This window comes from Diospyros lotus, chromosome 10 (assembly GCF_014633365.1).
Source record: "Diospyros lotus cultivar Yz01 chromosome 10, ASM1463336v1, whole genome shotgun sequence".
NCBI classification, from domain to species: Eukaryota; Viridiplantae; Streptophyta; class Magnoliopsida; order Ericales; family Ebenaceae; genus Diospyros; species Diospyros lotus.
This window is the reverse complement of record NC_068347.1, coordinates 23,548,309-23,568,177: the sequence shown is the minus strand read 5'-3', so window position 1 is coordinate 23,568,177 and position 19,869 is coordinate 23,548,309. Positions and strand designations below refer to the sequence as shown.

Genomic DNA, 19,869 nt, shown 5'->3' with positions numbered 1-19,869 from the left:
ATAACAACTATACTATGTCAACACAATCTCTTCCACAGGTCACTTTTACTCACTACTCATTGCATAGCAAATCACTGAATGAGATTTGTATTTAGTCAACCTGTGGAGACTAGGTCAATAACATCGAGGGCAATCATTATCAATTTTCAAGAAGTTAATAACTTCTACAATATGTATGTGTGCGCGCGCACATTTGCATGCATGTAAACTTGGTTGCAGTTCGTGAATTTTCGAGAGCAATTCATTTTATAAAAAGTTGTTTACTTCGCACATAATTATGGCCTGCAATTACAGTATTTTTGATAGTTTGATAATGTCTAATTCTAGGTTGATGTTATGGATCAAGAAAAGTATGACTTTTATGACCCTCTAAGGGCTTCAGATGTGAATATAGCTGTCCCAATGGAAAAATTACAAGACGAAGAGAGTAGTGTTGCTGTAAATAAAGCTGATGTTCAACTTCCAGCAAAAGAATGGACCTCTTTCAAGAAATTCTTAATGCAGAGATTTTCTGGATCTAAAATGATTTCAATTTCTACGGTAAGAATGCTAACCTTTTGAATTTTTTATTATCTAAAATTTTTTGCTGCGTGATATTAGGATTGGAAAGAAATTTCAAGGATTTTAATGACAGTGTTCAAATGCCAAACAAAGCTTGTTGACTACTTGTAGTTGCAGTGCTTGTGGTATCAAACCATGTTTCACATTTCTAACATGTTGACTATCGAACTTAGACTTTTATTTGGGTGTTTTGCATCTTCATTTTTGTTTCTACAATAGGTTCTTAATTCGAAAACTAAAAAGGAGCATCCCTACTCTCTAGTACATGAGGTTCCCTGCTTTGCAAGGGTTGCTTTTGTACACTACTCTACCCTTGATTTGCAAAGAAGCTGTTTCCAAAATTTTAACCAGTGACATTCCAGTTTACAAAGGAGCAACCCTGCCACTCTTGCTGTAATGACAAGGGTTTTCTCCATTATTTTTGATTACAGCAAGGGTTTTCTCCATTATAGACATGGTAGAAAACCCTTGCTGTAATCTTCATTATCTTGATAATCTTCATAATTTTCCATTATGAGTAACATCTTCATAATCTTCCATTATTTTTGAACAATTAACCCAAGATGTTTAGATTGATCCTTTCTCGGGGTAACTTGATTTTTACATCTCATCTTGACATTAGTCACACTTATTTTAAAAACTTTCTCATTCTATGTATTCTGTTTTTGAAATACTCAACTTGAAACCAAGCAGTAGCCCTCTACAATTTGAGTTTGGCATTTGCACCTTTTTTTGTCTCACCCACCGAAAACAATATTTTTTGCAAATAGCATGTACCAAAGCACCTCTTCTTGGATTTGCTTTGTAAGTTCATCTGTCACAAAAAAAAAAGATAAGGGCTTAGTGTGGATCCTTGCTGTAATCCAATTGTAATTGTAAAAACCTCAGTATCTCCTTCACTAGTCCTAACATATGTTTGTCCACCAGTATCTTTCTTTTGTCACATAAAAAATTATTCACCAATTGAACCACTTCAAATATAAGAGCCCAAGTCAGGTACAGTTTAAACTGCAAAGCCAATTGATGTTAGATGAAGTATCATGTGTTTATAAAAGCTAATTAGCATGTTATCTTTTTTGTAAAAACTCTTATTCTGGTTTTGAGGGCTACTGCTTGGTTTGTGGGTATTTTAACCATTTGCATGAAAACAAGGGTTTGAGCTTCTGTCTTAACAGTTTCATGCAAATAGAGTAGGAGCTTCACTCTATCCTTCCATATCAGGTGCCAACCTGAATTTGTCAGACCACCACCAAGTCAAGGGCTTAGTGGCTTTTTTATGAAAGCTATGAGATTCTGTGATTGACCCATTGAATATATGTATCTTCCCTATTCTAAATTGTGACTTCTAGCCTTTTTTTTGCAGATGTCCCATGTAATCATGAATAGTGGCAAGGGTATGGTATACTTCTATTTTCTTGTTTTATTATTTCCTATTCAATTTCTAGTGGCATTCCTTTGCTTGGGATGGAGAAGAAAGGAAAAAAAGAGGAGAGTTCTAACATTAAACTGCTACTTGGTGGTCATTGAGATGCTTTTTTAGGGGCTTGTAATGTCTTTTTTTGTCATAATCATGGGACAACATGATGCCAATTTGCAGTACATGAGAAAGCATCAACAGCTATGCATTTAGAAGAACTGGATGATCCTGAAAAGTTTGCTGAAGATGGGAACAAAGTTATCAGCCAGAAGGAGTATGTCTCACGGTTGCATGAACTGAAAGATGAGATTACCCGTGCTTGGCAGGCTGATGATCGTGTTACGTCTTTGAGGTTGTCAATCAAGGTGAGTTTTACGACCTTAATTTTATGTTTGTCTATATGTAACAATTTGCTTTTCACGTTCAATGTTACCAAAGTTGCTGCATGCAGCACAATAGGCAAGGGACTCATAAGTTAGAGTCTTATAACTGAACCAATAATCTACCAAAGATGAAGGGAACTTACTCGAGTACCAAACAAAAATCACTCAAATAGTATAAGAATTGAAAAGAGGTTTTTCTTGAGTACAATACTTCACTCGATTAAATGAAAGCTCTGATTTGTTTCTGCAACTAGAGAGATACATACACACACACTGCTATACAAGATATCTCCTGAAAAATAGGAACATCTATCTCCTAAACTATAGGTACAGATATACTTATTTGAATTAGGAATTTTAGACTGCTAGAGTTGCTGGTATTATCTTATCTGTCTTATCTCCTTACCTCTAACAGCCTTATCACTCCATCTTTTAAATTTCTCTCATCTCTTTATCCCCTTATTTCCAGCTATAAGAGAGAAAATTGGAAATTCCTTTTAATCTTTCTAACACTCCCCCTCAATCTAGTGAATAGATATCAATCATTCCCAATTTGCTCACACATAGATCAAAACTTGGTTTAGACAAAGCTTTTATAAGGACATCTGCCTCTTGGACTTGGTAGAGATATAGTAAAGGGTGATAGCCCCACTTTCTACTTCAAACTTAATAAAATTTCTGTCAATTCTCACATGTTTCTTCCTGTCATGTTGAACTGGGTTGTGGACTATACTTATTGCTGAATTACTATCACTGAACAGCTTCATAGGACCAATTAACGGTAGATTTAAATCAGACATCAACCTTCGTACCAAGATAAGCTCACACATTCCTTGTGCTATGGCTCTGTACTCAGCTTTTGCACTGTTATGGGCTACTATAGATTGTTTTTTACTTCTCCATTAACCAGATTCCCCCAGACCTTAGTGCAATATCCAGTTGTAGACTTGCTGTCTTCAGTAGCTCCTGCCCAATCTGCATTGAGCATCCAACTATATCCCTGTCCTCTATTTTCTTGAATAGTAGCTCTTTACCTGGACTTCCCTTGAGGTATCTCAAAATCTGATTCACTGCATCCTAGTGTCTTTTAGTGGCAGCATGCATAAACTTGTCACGACCCAAAGATAAATCAGTAAAGGGGTTGATAGTAGTCGTTAGTTGTTATCTAGTTGGGGGTTAGGGAGTTAGCTAGTACTGCCTTGATGTTATGTTAGTTAGGGGTGTTGTTGCTGTTATGGTTGTTGCTAGAGGCTTTATAAAGAGATCTACAACAGTAATAGGAGAATCATCAATGAATTGAATGAAATCAGTCTATCCCCTCACTGTCATTTCTCTCTCTCTCTCTCTTCATCCCAACCCTTCACTTCTCTTCTCAAATTCTCCTTCTGTCTGTTCTGTTTTCTCCCTCCAATTCTGTTCTTTCTTCTTCAAATTCCTATTCAAACCCTAGAACCCTAGGGTCATGACAAAACTAACTAACAATACTCACACCCAAAGCAATGTCCGGTCTAGTAAGAGAAGAGAAGGGTTTGGATGAAGAGAAAATTTTACTTAAAAATATTTCTAAGGAAATTTTTTCTAAAAAATAAAATCAATACCCCTATTCTGCAGGTTGCCAGGCTTCTGATGGACACATCTGTGCTACAATTTTATCCAACTTTGTTTGTTCTAGCCACAGATGTAATGGATATGCTTGGTGATATGGTATGGAAACGAATCAAGCAGAAAGCTGAATTTTCTGAAGATGGAAATGTAATCTGCTCCTTGCCAGGTTTTATATCTTTTATAAGTTCAGATCTATCTATGAGTCTCATTTGTGTGTGCGCATGTGCCTATTGTTTTCATTTTATTTTATGCATGTTGGCTAAGAGGCTCAAGTAAATCACTAGATAACAATGTTTGGCTGAGACATGGTTGTAGCTGCTTCTCTCATTGATTTAGATGACATCTGAATTCTGCTAATTTCTATATCTTAGAAAGTAGAAAACATGTCAAACCAGTTCAATTAAATTATAATGTTAGACTGACATGTGCATGGGCCTGTAATTGGTGCTTCTATCACTTAACTGATAATATTGGGAGAGTAAATACGTCAAAATGGATGAATACGACATCTTGCAGAACAAAAAATATTTATAATGGGTTTGCTGCATGCTAATTGATGAATTTTACATGCTGAAAAGGTCATATCTGCTCTGCATCATCATGTCAAATTTACTAGTTTCCAACTTTATGGAACCTTGCGGTGGTAGCAATAGATTGCTGGTTATGTTTTGCATTCTCTTAACATGATAATGTTTTGTGACAGAGCACTTTGGAGCAAAGGATATCTGCTCCGATGCCAAAGAAACCTGCAATAACTGGTTCTTCAAAATTGGTTCTATCTCCGAGCTTCTCCCACGCATGTGAAATCCTTGTTTTCTTTTCTTTCATTCGCCTTATTCTTCTAGAATATTATTTATTTGTTCAATATTGATTATTTCAATGATCATTATATAGTATGAAATATCACCCTCTTTTATAGTGCTGGCCATATGCACGAGTCCATGCATAACAGTTGGTTAGGTAAAACTAGAGGTAGAATACTTTTTACAAGTTCCGTGTTTAATTTGAGATTTTGACTTGAACCATGTTTCAGTTTTGATTGGGCCTTGACTTGTATAGTGCTGGTACAGATGCACATGTGCGTGCTTAACAGTAGGTTAGGTAAAACTAGTAGTAGAATATATTTTACAAGTTCCATTTTTTAATTTGAAGATTTTGTGACTTGAACACATGTTGTAGTGTAATGCACACTTTTTCTGTATCCATATTTGCTTTAATTAGGCTATCAGCCACCCATGCTCAACAATGTCTTTGGTGCTTAAGAATTGGAATTTCAGCTTTGTGCACTCATGTTTTTGCTAGTTGAACTTCCGCCTATAAATAGCATTAGTGATGTAATCAGAAGAAAATTGTTGGTTTGGAAAAATATTATTGATTTAGAATAATATTATTGATAAGTTATTGATTTGGAGTAATATTAATTATTGATCTCTCTCTCTCTCTCCCTCCCTCCCTCTGCCCTCCTTTCTTCCACAGATTTTTTTCTCCCCTCCCTGATCTTCTCCTCTTTTCTAATTTTCTACAACTTCTATTGCAATCCTGCATCATGTTCTCTCCTCCATTTTATACTCAAGAGAAAGTGATAGATGTCTGTCCCTTCTTTTTGTTTATCCTGTGAAATGTTGTTACCTTTGGGTAGGGCTTCATGGGTCTTTCAATGGTCTTTTCTGACATGCAGCAAAAAGAACGAGTAAGACCCCAAGCAAACTGAAAATGAAAATAAACCAAATGAAAGACCTGCACCTTTAAACAAGAAAATTGTTTATTACATGATGTGTGGATGTTATAAGATTATATGAATAAAAATATGAAAAATTATAATTGTCTTTCTGGCTCTACCCTGTTAAGTTGGGCTTTTTTTCAAAATTGTTATGCAGCAGGCTAAGAGCTGCGTTTATAAACATGCCAAAATTTTTGGTTTTAAATTTCTTAAAAATAATCAAATGTTTAAATAAGGAGGACTTTTAGTTGTAAAGTAACATATTTAAATTGTTTCTAGATTCTGAGCAATTCTCTCCAAATTTGTAAAGCATATTATATGTGCATAGGGAATGGACATGTGTCTCCTGATGGACTAATTTGTCCTCCACGTTTCCAGAAAGTGTTTAGTCACAAGTATTAGAAAAATGATTGGACACTTTGGATGTGTCAGAAACGTGTTGAGGAGTATTAAATGAGTGTCATTGACTAGCATTTGTTCAATTTAGACTCAATGCGTTATTAATAGTGCATGTGCTTCTCAGCTCTTATCCTGTCCTTGTGTCAGCTCAAAAAATGCTTCCCCACTACTTGTGGCTGATTTCATGAATTTTATTTATGGGTAAATTTTGTATTGTGCCAGATATTTGTGATTCATTGTTTTATTTTTATTATGCTGGTTTGTCCTTTGGCATAGGCACATAATCCAAAGTTACAGTTGGAAATGTACCTTTTTTTATGAGAATGTTTTCTACTGACCATTAATTTCATTCTCTACCTCAGTTATCTGGAGCTGGCAATATTGCCTTGTTGGCGTTTCCTAGTTGATCGTCCTGTGGATGTTTTACAGCGCTTGGTTATGATGATGAGAGGGATTGCAGATCCATTAGCATCCGCCTATTGTCGCTTATATATGGCTTATTGTGCACAAAAATTGCCTCAGCGGGATGTAGGTACATATCTTTCACATTTTGTGACATAAAAATGATGTGATTCAAATGGTTGACCAAATACAGATCCGTCTCGGCTGAATAAAAAATGATGTGATTCAAATGTTTGTGAGTTTTGTCTCAGCTGATGTGAGTTTTGTGGAGGAAAGTTCTTATTTCAATAATTCCTATCCTCAGGGGGAGACTGAATTCTTGGAAGGAAAAGATACGGGATTCTCTAAATATGGTTCCTAGAGAAAATGTCCACTAAAGGTATATTCAAGGAGAAAGGTCCCAGGTCATCAACCTAAGCATGCTGAATTGTCTAAACCAAGTCCAGAACCTTATAGTCCAGAATCTGAACCTATCTCAAACCCCATCCAGCCTATGAGTGATTCTGATGCAGATATTCCAGAACCTGTTTCCAGTGAGACCATCAACAGCCTGAACCTGATCTTGATGACCTTGACATTCCAATTGCCCTTAGAAAGGGAACTCGTGCCTGTACTAAACATCCCTTGTATCTGTTCATAACCTACTCAAATTTGTCTTCTGCCCGCAAAGCCTTCCTAACCAGCATTAATTCTATCCCTATCCCAAAGACTTTGTCTGAAGCATTAAGTAATAAGAGTTGGAAGGATGCCATGAGGGTTGAGATGGCAGCTCTTGAGAAGAACCAAACTTGGGAATTGGTTAAGTTGCCCAAGGGGAAGCAACCGGTAGGGTGTAAATGGGTGTTTACAGTGAAATACAAGCCTAATGGATCCCTAGAAAGATATAAAGTTAGGTTGGTTGCTAAGGGTTATACCCAAATGTATAGATTGGACTATCTTGAAACCTTTGCTCTCGTAGCAAAGATGAACACTGTCAGAATATTACTATCATTAGCAGCTATGTCTGATTGGCCTCTATACCAATTTGATGTAAAAAATGCTTTTTTACATGGAGATTTAGAAGAGGAAATTTATGTGGAAGTTCCTCATGGGTTTGGATTGCAAAATAAAGAGGAAAATGTGGTATGCCAGTTAAGAAAGGCTCTCTATGGACTGAAACAGTCACCAAGAGCTGGTTTGGGAGGTTTACATGGGTGATGCTTGGTTTGGGATATAAGCAATGTCAAGGGGATCACACTCTCTTTATGCATCATTCAATAACGGGAAACTGACTGTATTGTTAGTGTATGTTGATGATATTCATTTCCCAATACAAATATGTGCTGGACCTTTTGACAAATACTGGTATGCTGGGTAGCAAGGCCCTTGACACACCCATTGAGCAAAATCATAAAATTGGTGTTAATACTGAAGAGGTTGCAGTTGATAAAGAATTCTATCAAAGGCTAGTAGGAAAACTCATTTATTTGTCTCAGACACGGCAAAACATTGCTTATGCAGTGAGAGTGGCCAACCAATTCATGCATAGCCCTAAGGAAAGCCATCTAAAGGCTATGCACAGGATTCTTCGTTACCTTAAGGGGACTCTCAGTAAAGGTATTTTTGTTTAAAAAAGGGGGAGAAGTGTCTTTGGAAGCATACATTGATGCTGATTATGCAAGATCTCTTGTTGATAGGAGGTTTACTTCAGGATATTGTACATTCTTATATGGAAATCTTGTCACTTAGAGAAGTAAAAAACAGAATGTGGTGGCAAGATTCAGTGTTGAAGCTGAATTTAGGTCTATGGCCCTAAGTATATGTGAATTACTATGGCTGAAAATTGTTTTGGAGGATTTAAAGATCAGCTGGTCAGCTCCTATGAGGCTTTATTGGTGATAATAAATCAGCAATCGACATTGCTTATAACCTAGTTCAGCATGATAGGACCAAATATGTTGAAGTTGATAGGCATTTCGATAAAGAAAAACTAAAGAGTGGCTTGATCTGCACCCTTTTTGTTCCTACAGGAGAGAAGCTGGTGGATGTCTTAACTAAAGGCCTATCGGGTCCTGTGTATCACAAGATCTTGAGCAAGATGGGAATGCATGATATACACTCACAATCTTGAGGGGGAGTGTTAGAAGACGACAAATTTCCCTATGTGCCACCTTCTTTATATGCTGATTTCCTTTATTTATTGTTTGTATCGTGTATTGCCTTATATGCTTATTTCTTTATTTGATTTGATTGTATGTAGTAGCTGTAGTTTCCTTTTCTGTTCATTTCTCTTTCTGTACATATTTCCTAAACTAGTTTAGGAAGGTATCTAATTAGGGAACTTCCTAATTAGACTTAGGAAACTAATGCCAATTCAACTGATAGGCATGTATATATGTGGCTAAGGCTATGTGAATGAATAAGATTGATTTTTCCTCTTCCTTCTTGACAATTGGTATAGGATTCAATGGACAACTCTTCCCTCTTATTGAACAATATACCTTTACTTGGTGTTCCCTTTAAATAACGTATGATCCTATATATTGCTTTTAGGTGGGTTTCCTTAGGATTATGCATGAATTGACTAGCCACACTCACTGCATAAGCAATGTCTGGCCGGGTGTGTGAGAGGTAAATGAGCCTTCCCATTATCCTCTGATAAGAACCTTTATCCATTGTGGCATCCTTTGGAACATCTCCTAGCTTGTGATTAGGTTTAATTGGTGTGTCAACAATCCTACTTCCCAGCATCCCAGTTTTAGTCAACAAGTCAAGTATATCTTTCTGTTGAGAGATAAAGATTCCTTGCTTAGAATGAGCTACCTTAATACCTAAAAAATATTTTAATCTGTCCAACTCCTTAATCTCAAATTCCTTGATCAAGTAGCCTCTCAACATTTCCATTCCTGCCATATCATTACCTGTTACAATGATATCATCCACATAAACAAGTAATGTAGTCACTTCTCTTGTAACTGAGTGATGTATAAACAAGGTGTGATCACCCTAACTTTGTTTGTATCCCATATGAAGCATTACTTTGGTGAATCGGCCAAACCATGCCCTTGGTGACTGTTTCAGTCCATATAAAGCTTTGTCAGTCTGCATACTACATTTTCTCCTGTCTTTGGTCTAATAGGATATCTCTTAGCAACCTGTAGGAAATCAGGATAATTCTCGTATATCTTGAATGTACACGGTGACATCCTCTTATAAAGGAAAAGAGATACAACATAAGGAAACTAACTATAAGGAAGCTAATCTAATTACAAAAAAGAAAAGATACATATGAACAGACTTAGGAAAGTTTCCTAAGTCTGAATTAGGAAATATCCTATTTCAGATTTGGAAACTTCTAAAAGATCTCTTTATTGAAATATTTTCGTGCACAACACAACCAATCTTGCTTTGTACCTTTCTAGGGATCCATCTAATCTATATTTTACAGTGTGCACCCATTTACATACCACTAGGTTCTTTCCCTCTGGTAACTTCATCAACTCCCAAGTTTGATTCTTTTCCAGTATTGCCATCTCTACTTCCATGGCACTCTTCCAATTCTCATTGCCTATTGCTTCAGAGAAGGTTCTTGGTATGGGGATTGAGTTTAGGCTGGTAAGGAAAGCTTTGTGCTTAGGAGACATATTTGAATAGGACAAGAATAAATGCAGAGGGTGTTGGGCACAAGTCCTTGTTCTTTTCCTGATAGCAGTAGGAAGGTCAAGGTTACTGGTGTTTGGTTTGTCATAGTCACTTGGGTCAGGGTTAGTTGTAGGTTAAGTGGCAAGTTCTGGTCCGGGACTAGGAATATCAGGGTCAAGACTTGGTTCAAATGATGGTACCTGCATAGGTGGAGGAGCTGGTGCCTTTCTCCTTGAATATACCTGTAGTGGACAAGAAGAATTGGGTATTTGCTCTCCTTGTATCATGCCCTTAGAGACTAATGGAGGAGAAGAAGGATTTAGAGAAGAAGAGAAATCAAGTAGAAACATATCCCTTTCCTTGTCTTCCAAGAAGGCAATCTCCCCTTGAAGATAAGGACGATCAAAATAAGAAGTATCTTTCAGAAAAGTAACATCAGCCAAGATAAGCACCTTCTTGGTAGGGGATGATAGCACTTATATCCCTTTCAAGTGGAAGAATACCCAACAAAGATACATTTTAAGGCACGAGGATCAAATTTTCTGCGATGAGGACTATGAATATGAACAAAAGATAGGCATCCAAAGACTTTAGGAGTAAGATTATTTGAGACATTGATCTCGGGACAAAATTTTTCAGGAAGATGAATTGGACTATGAGAATCAAGACTTCTTGAGGGAAGTCTATTAATAAGATATGTGGCTGTTAAGACTACTTTGCTTTTCTGCAATATTGTTTTGGAACATTATTTTGGAAGATAAGAGCTTTTGTAACAGCCAAAAGATGACCATTATTTCTCTTAGCCACCCCATTTGTTGAGGAGTATGGACACAAGAAGATTCCTGTATTATGCCCTTTTCATGGAAGAAATAAGATAAAGACTGATTGAAGTAGTCTTTGGCATTATCAAACCAAAACCTCTTTATTTCAACACCAAATTGAGTTTTGACCATGTTATAGAAGATTGGAAAAAGAGTGCATACTTCAGATTTATCTTTAAAAGGTATAACCAAACCACAAGAGTACAATCATCAACAAAGGAAACAAACCACCGAGCTCCTGAAATGTTAGGAACAGTGGAGGGGCCCCATTTATCATTGTGAGTCAGTGTGAATGGAAGAGAGCTTTTATTAGTAGGAGGAAATGAGACTCTTTTATGTTTTGCAAGTTCACGCACATCACAATGAAAATCCGCAACATCTAAGCCTTTGAACAACAAAGGAAACAACTTAAGGACCCTAAAAGATTGATGACTAAGACGAAAGTGATGAAGCCACAACTAATCTTTATTGGACTTAAGTAGGAATGATAAAGGAGAAACTTTCCTTTTCTAAACTTGTCCACTAAGGTTTTCAAGGTAGCACAGTCCATCTCTCTCCCTAGCATGCCTAATTATCGTCCTCATGTCCTGTTCTTGAATTCACAAAAAAGAGGAATAAAAAATGACATTACAGTTAGAATCTATAGTAAGCTTCTGAATAGACACAAGGTTTGTGAAAAGTTGAGGAACATGTAGGACATTTTTTAGGGTGAGATGACTGTAAAACATCTCCTTATCTAGCAGCAGTTGTTAATGGCCCATCAGCCATGGTTATTTTCCTTGTGCTAGGGCATGGTGTATAGGTTATAAACTGGTGGGAGGAGCAAGTCATATGATCTATGGCTCCAGAGTCAAGAATCCATGTATTTAGAAGGGTTGTGTTCGAAGCATGAAATGCAAGAGAAGAGGAAGATATACCTGTGAAAGCTAGAGTGCAAGTACCTATCCTGGGTTTCTTTTCCAAGGACCCCAACAGGCTTCTCAGTTTCTCAATTTCTTCCCTATTGAGCTCCATCGTATCTACTCGGTCTTGGCCCTTTCCCTTAGTAGATTGCTGGCTACTAGCCACCTGAGCTTTCCCTTGGCCCCTTAATTGTCCACCTTTAGGGGGTTTACCATGAAGTTTCCAACACTTTTCTATGGTGTGCCGAGGCTTCTTGTAGTAGCTACACCATAAGGAGTCTTTGTTAATTACTTTTGATGAATCAAACACCTTCCTTTCCTCCTTAGGCTGCTTTTCTAAGCTGGAACCCCTTTACTATTGTCCATCAAATCTATCCCGCAAGTGGACGAGTCGTGACAAGTAATATAATGATAAGTAGAGTGTCGTATCTACGAGAATTGGCTATTGATTTCCACTTTAACCACACTTAACTTCAACAAGATACACACAATTATAGGATAATTAACAGTTGGTTCTATACTAACTAGAACTAATTAACAAACTATAGACACATAAACAATTCTTTAGATTTCAAACTCAATAATCTACGACACTAGAGTTCATGAATCCACCATTGTTCTTAATATGATTTAATCCTTCATTACTCGAATTTGCTACTTCTTGTCCTGAGTTGAAAATCAATGATCCTATGTCAACCGAAAGCCTTTCTTGATAGTCATCTGATTCTATGCATATATATATATATATATGAGATTAATTATCTCTAATCACCCTAGGAATATATAAACATGCATTCAATCTCAATGATCATCCCAATATGAATTCACAAGGCATAATAGTATATCTATCTATTATAGGACCTTATGTTGCTTATTACCATGTGCTAAATTCATATTGAATCTTTCGAAAACAATATAAATCACAAACATGTTTTAATGGTGATCAAACATCAAAACAAAGTTAAGAGTATAATAAACAATCAACCTAGAAGGCAAGAATATAGCAAAAACGAACAATGTCAAACTAAACCAATAATATACGAGGTTTCATCATTCACCCTAGTTACAAAACACTTAACCAGACATGATTTCAACAGATAAAAGAATAACAAATATGGAAATTATGATCTGGGATATGAGAAAGAACAGAGAAATACAACCCAGCTCTTGAGTTTTCTTCAGAAAAGTCTCCTTCTTCCTTCAAGTTGATTGTGTCCAATTCCGTCCGTGTTTCCCCTTGAGTTGTGAAGAATGAGTTTTTATATAGTGTTTTTTAGGGTTTCAGAGTCGTGCACCAGAAAGACGTTCATCACTGATCAATTTGGAAGAAAACAGGCCCGAAACTCACTTTTAGACAAAGCTCTATGCCCTATCACGGTCCTACCGCGACAGGATCGTGAGCTCCAGCAAAAGTTTCCACTCGCAGTCCTACTGCGGTATGCATACCGTAGTAAGACCGTGAGCTTCAGTGACCTTCTCCCATCGCGGTCCTATCGTAGTATGCATGCTGTGGTAGGCCGTGAGCCATTTTTTTCTCGACTCTCAATTCTTCAACTTTTACGTTTTGCTCCTGACGCTTTATGAAATCACCAACATTGACCCTCAAAGGTATCCAACCATGGTTTCAATGCCTGGTTCAACTCCCATCATGCACTAAAATCATCATTTTTGCTCCAAGTTCATTTAACATGAGAGTTGCACCTACATAATCAAATATTAAACCAAATTAACTAGCAATCATGCCCATTAAATAAATAAATGCTAAGTTTATATGCCTAAATAAGTGTATAAATGACACTTATCAACCATCACAACTGTTGAACTTTTTGTAGACAAAGTCTCATGCATCACTCCTCTCTGTCCTTCTTCTGCCCGCTCAATTGAGATCGTCTCATTTAGAGACGACATATCCTCCTTTCCAAGAATTTGAACTCTAACTACATCAAACTCTAAGTTTAGCCCAACAAGAAGATCATATATTCTCTCATTTTCAACAAACCTTTTCTGTAAAGTTGCATCATCATTTGGATACATTGATAATGATCCAACTCTTGTCACAAGGTCTGCAAGAGGTTGGCATACTCGGTGATTGACCTAGATCCTTGCTCGATGGCTGCCACCTTTGTCCTTATGTCATAAATTTGTGCAACATCATGAACTTTAGAGTATATTAGCTTCACAGCATCCCAAATCTCCTTAGTAGAGTTTAGAAACATCACCGTGTCATTGATCTCTGGCAGCATGGAATTCCAGAGCCAAGACATGATCAATGGATCTTCTTCATCCCAAGCTGCGTATGCAGGATCCTCCTTCTTAGGTCCTGTCCCAAGTAGATGGCTAAGCTTCCCTTACCCTTTAGAAATGTCCGAATCAATTGGGACCACTTCAAGTCGTTCCTGCCATTCAGTCTATAAGCAGCCTGAATATTCTGTAGTTCTCCACTTGAAGCAATGCCATTATTTCCAGAAAGGGTACCTCCGTTGTACCACTGGATTCCATTGAATCTGTCATGGTTATAGGGTTTTGATAGCTATGAAAGTGGGCTAGATATCAATGTCGGCTATAGTCAACCAGAAAACATAATGGTCGGCTCCAGGAATATGAACCTAGGGTTTTGATACCATGTCAAAAGTAGCCGAGAAAAAACCAATCTTATTCCTCATTGCAGGGTTTACAAGATTATATATAGTTGGTAAAGGCTAATAGTCTTCTACATTCGACAGTTTCCTAATCTAGTTATTTCTGAAAATAGGAAAGATTTAGAAGATACAGTCAAGATTAGGGAGAGGAATAGAAAGGAAATATAGAAATACAACTCAAGCAAATATAATCCTTGAATATAATGGGAATCTCGGCATTTTTCTAGCAAAGATCAAGTTCAAATTGCTTACTAATAGATGAGAGAGAGAGAGTGTTATTTCAATACCTAGACTTGGTTTAGAGTCATTGATCTGTCTTTGATCTGGATTGTGTTGTACACGTCTTCAATTAAACTTTCAATTTTTTGGATGCTTGATTCAATTGTGATTGCTGCTATTCCTGAGTGGCATTTTGAGATTTTAGTTCTAGTTGAGGTGGTTCTGGTTTGAATGACTTGGATTTTGAGAGTTCTCTGGTATTAGGAAGTTCAAGTGTGTGTGTAGGCTGTGTGAGTGCATGCTTGTTAAGACTTAGCCTTGAATCTAGGGTTTTTTAGAATGGAATTGAGAAGGAAGAATGGAAGAAAGAAATGGAGAGAGAACACAGAGAAAGTGGAGGAAAATAGAGAGAAAATTGAGAGAGAAATGAGAAACTGACTTCAGTACTTGATTGACTCCCCAAACATGTTGGTTAGCTTTACCAATCAACAGTTACAAATCAGTTATAACCTGTAACTTATCCTTTGCAGAAATCATATGCTACAACTGATATACAAAATACAACTAATTCTGTCTAAGTCACCTTTAGTCCCTTCAAAATAGTACAGACTGTTCCTTTCCTTAGCAAATCCAATTGTCTTTGCCGTGGCCCAATCCTGAAAAACACAATGAGAATCAAGAATTTGATTGTACAATTCTGGTCTTTGGTGATTTTGGAGATGGAGAGAAGATTGGTTAACAGTTTGGGAACATGTAGGACATTAGGTAAGGAAAGGAGAGGGGTAACTCTAATGTTGCCATGACCAGCAATTGGAATAGCTGATCCATCAGCTATAAGGATCTTTTTGTTTCTAGGGAGAAGCACATAATTGTCAAATTTATTTGGGTAGTGAGTCATATGATCGGTAGAACTAGAGTCTATGACCCATGAGTGGGAATGGAAGATGTCAGAAGCTTTAGAGAAATCAGAAATGAGACACTTACCATTCTGAGCCAATGAACATGTACCAGAAGTCTTGGTGAGGCAGTTCAGCAAACCTTTCAACCTTTCAATGTCCTTTTTGCTGAATTCTTCTCCACTGACAGCTAATTCCTCTTGAGAAGTATCCTCCTTATTAGCAAGATTGGCTTTGCTTTGCTTTTGTCCTTTGAATCTACCATTCATAGCCTATACTTGAGCCTTCCCATGAAGCTTGAAGTAGTTATCCCTTGTATGTCGAGGCTTTTTGCAGTAGGAACACCACAATCCATCTCGGTTGGACTGTTTAGAGGAATCAACCTTGTTTTGTCCTTGTCCTAGATTATATGGCTTATTTCCTCCATCCTCTGTACCTATCTTGGACATCATGGTGGAACCTTTGGTTGGTTGTGTCCCAAGCATAACATTTCTCCTAGTTTCCTCTGCTCAAATGATGGAGAAAACCTCACTAAGGGGTGGTAGCTGATCCTTTCCCAACATTTGCACTCTTAATCATATTCCATATTTAGTCCTGCTGGAAACCCAAAAATCCTATCCCTTTCAAGAAATTCAAGTAGGACTTTAGTATCTTCAGCACACTCCATCTTAAGATCTTGATAATGATCTATTTCAAGCCAAAGACCATTCAAATAGCTATAATATTTAGTAATAGAGAGAGTGCCTTGTACTGCAGATGAAACTTTGGTTCTCAGTTCGTAAATCATTGCAACATCTTGCTTCATGGAGTAGGTTTTTTGAAGCGTCTCCCAAATATCTCGCATTGTAGGAAGGAACATTAGATTTCTACTGATCTCTAGCTGCATTGAATTCCATATCCAGTACACCAAATCCTCCTCATCCCATTCTTGGAACTTGGGGTCATCACTACTCAGACCAGTCCCATCTAAGTGGCTAATCTTCCCTTTTCCCTTCAAGAGTGTCCTCACAATCTGCGACCATTGCAGATAATTCTTCCCATTTAAGCGATAAACAGCACTCATGCTTTGAAGCTCTCCACTTGAACCAGTCAACGGGGAATCAAAAACAGCTCCAGGATTGGATGTCACGTTCTCGGAAGTCTCAGACATCTCCTCATGGAATAACCAGAAAACAATGAAGGAGATTGAAGGGAACAAGAATGGTAATGAAGGCCAAATCAGCGAAGGTGATGTGATGAAGGCCAACAAGAAATGACAGGAAGAACAAAGGTCAGCAATGAAGGCTGACAGGATAACAGTGGACAATCATAAAAGGCTCTGATACCATGAAGAAAGGAATGACTCTTCTGTATCTTGAACTGAGTATATGCTGTACAATATATATATAGAAAGGGAAAGAAAGACAATATGCAAAAGGGAAAGAAAGACAAAAAAGAAAGAAAGAAAAACAGGAAATCTTCTATTTCCTAAAACAGGAAAGGTAAATCTCCAACATATTTAGGAAAGGAGATATTTAGGAATAAATCCTAAGAAGTCTTCAACAATCTTCAACAGCATCTCACTGTTTCCCTCACATGCACCTACTTTTAACATGATTTTATGTTTTAGAATGTTGTGTCTTGTGTGTTCCTTCACCTTCTCTGTTTCATATAATGAACTTGACTTCCACTCTTCCTGAAATTTATTAGAAGGAAATGATTCATCAGAAATATCCTTTTTCTGTTTACTAAATACAAATTTGTATGTGGAGGAGCATGGTACAATGGCTCTGTAAAGTTGATTAAGGATTCGAGAGAAATGATGAGAGAAGAAAAAGAATTCTGAAATAATGCCTCGTTCAATTGAATTCAAAATAGAGAGGTTAAGCCTATTTATATGACAGGCTTAACATCCTAATAACACTTAAAACATAATATCTTACAACACATGAACTAAGCTCTAACCAAACAACTGAAACCAACACTTAACAGAATACAAACAAAGATGTCAACAAGCCTTAATTCTTTCAACATTCCCCCTGAATATAGACCTCCTGGTGGTGGCAGATCCCAACTGAGGAGCTTCATCCACATCAGGCATAATAGAGTGAACAGGAGACCAACAAAGCCCTAGCTTATTGCAAAGAAAGGAAAACTTGTCCCCTGACAACCCTTTAGTAAAAATATCTGCGACCTGGTACATAGTAGGCACATACCGAATATCAATCTCACCATTCTCAACTTTCTCTGTAACAAAACGAACATCTATCTCAATATGCTTTGTACGAGAATGGAACACTGGATTCTCGACTGTGCTCTTGCTGCTAGGTTGTCACACCATAGAACAGGAACTTGAGACAAAGAATATCCTAACTCAGTAAACAAAGACTGCAACCACATAACTTCTGTGACACCTTGGGCCATGGCACGATACTTGGCTTCTCCTACTGACCGAGCGACAACCGACTATTTCCTTGAACTCCATACTAGCAAATTAGAACCAAGAAAAACACAAAGACCACTGGTGGATTTTCTAGTTACCTTGTAGCCAGCATGGTCTGCATTTGTGAACACTATCAAGGTCGAATTAGAGGTGGCAGGTGTAAACAACAACCCTAAACCAATAGAACCTTTCAAATATCCAAGCAATTGTTTACAAGCTGTCTAGTGCTGCTCTTTAGGAGCAGACAAAAATTGACTAAGACGATTCACCACAAAGGAGATATCTGGCCTGGTATGGGTCAAGTATTGAAGATAACCAATAATGGTTCTATAGAGAGATGGATCCAAGAAATTATCACCTTCATCAGTAAAGGATACCCCCAAAACCACTGGTGTCTCACACAGCTTGCAATCTTGCATGCCAGCTTTATGCAACAAGTCCAATGTATACTTGGACTGAGTGAGATATAATCCAGTCTCATTCCGAAACACTTCAAAACCAAGAAAATAGTTAACCGACCCTAGAGTTTTGAGAGCAAAGTAGGTATCCAAATCATGTATGCAGTCTTTAAGGGCAGAAGAATCAGATCCGATGACAAGAATATCATCTACATACACCAAGAGAAATAACACAGCCTTAGCAGTCCGTTTAATGAACAAGGATGCTATCAGAGACACACCGAACAAAACCCCAACCATGTAAAGCTTGCTGCAGCTTAGTATACCAAGCTCTTGGAGCTTGCTTGTGTCCATAAAGAGACTTCCGAAGTTTACAAACATAAGAAGGAAACTGTGAATCAGTAAAACCTTCTGGTTGTATCATGTATACATCCTCGGTCAAGTCTCCATTTAAGAAGGCATTATTTATGTCAACTTGCTGAATATCCCATCCAAAACTAACAACCAAGGAAAACAGAACTCGGATGGTGGGAGCCTTAACAACCGGGCTAAAAGTCTCTCCATAATCAATGCCTGATGTTTGTAAGAAACCTTTAACTACCAGACGAGCCTTGTGTCTAAGAATGGAGCCATCAGATTTATACTTAACACGAAATACCCATTTGCACCCAATGAGATTCATATCAGAGGAGAATGGAACCAAATCCCAAGTGTGATTGGACTGCAAAGCAATGAACTCCTCTTGCATAGCCTTAGTCCAGTGAGGATCTAGGAGAGCTTCATGAACTGAGCTAGGTTCTACGGTAGTCAAGAGAACATGAGGAGAAGAGGCCATAGACTTCCTAGCTTGAGACTGAGTAAGCATTAGGATGAACCGATGGTACAGGAGGAAGTCGGTATTTAGGTATACGAGGAGGTTGAGGAGGCTGAACTGAAGAAGGACTAGAAGGAGAACTAGAGGACGAAAAGGAAGAAGAAGAAGAGTGTGGAGAGAAGGCAGGGTTCTTAAAAGACACTGGAGAGCTGTTTGCTGAGGCAACAGAATCAGAGTTTGATAAAGGAGGGACAACTGACTGAGGCACCCGAGGAACACTGGAAGAAAATGAGGGAAGAGAATGAAAAAGTATAGTTGAAGGTCCGGAAGGATGGAGCACAGATGAAGATTTCCCAAAGGACTGAAACAAGGAAGGATAGGGAAACTCATCAAGGTTAAATTGAACATGTTTGGAAACATAAATTCTACCCGATGGATGCAAACATTTATAACCCGCATCACCATGACTATATCCAATAAAAACACTTAGAAGAATGAAAATCAAATTTGTGTCGATTGTAAGGTCTAAGAGCGGGAAAACAGGTGCAGCCAAAAGGTTGAAGAGTAAAATAGTTTGGTTGTTTATGATAAAGTAGCTCGAAGGGACAACGAAAATGAAGAACAACGGAAGGCAAAAGATTAATGAGGTA

The 19,869-nt window shown here is 37.7% G+C and overlaps 1 protein-coding gene across 1 annotated transcript in view; it reads left to right on the top strand.

Annotated features, from left to right (window-relative positions):
• The window catches only part of LOC127811403 (uncharacterized), a 65,576-nt gene that overhangs the window by 13,187 nt on the left and 32,520 nt on the right, over positions 1-19,869 (top strand). The window contains exons 2-7 of the mRNA XM_052351228.1: positions 328-540; positions 1,925-1,955; positions 2,159-2,343; positions 3,973-4,132; positions 4,670-4,766; positions 6,448-6,617. Of these exons, the coding sequence (XP_052207188.1) occupies positions 328-540; positions 1,925-1,955; positions 2,159-2,343; positions 3,973-4,132; positions 4,670-4,766; positions 6,448-6,617 (856 nt within the window). The remainder of the gene's footprint in view (positions 1-327; positions 541-1,924; positions 1,956-2,158; positions 2,344-3,972; positions 4,133-4,669; positions 4,767-6,447; positions 6,618-19,869) is intronic.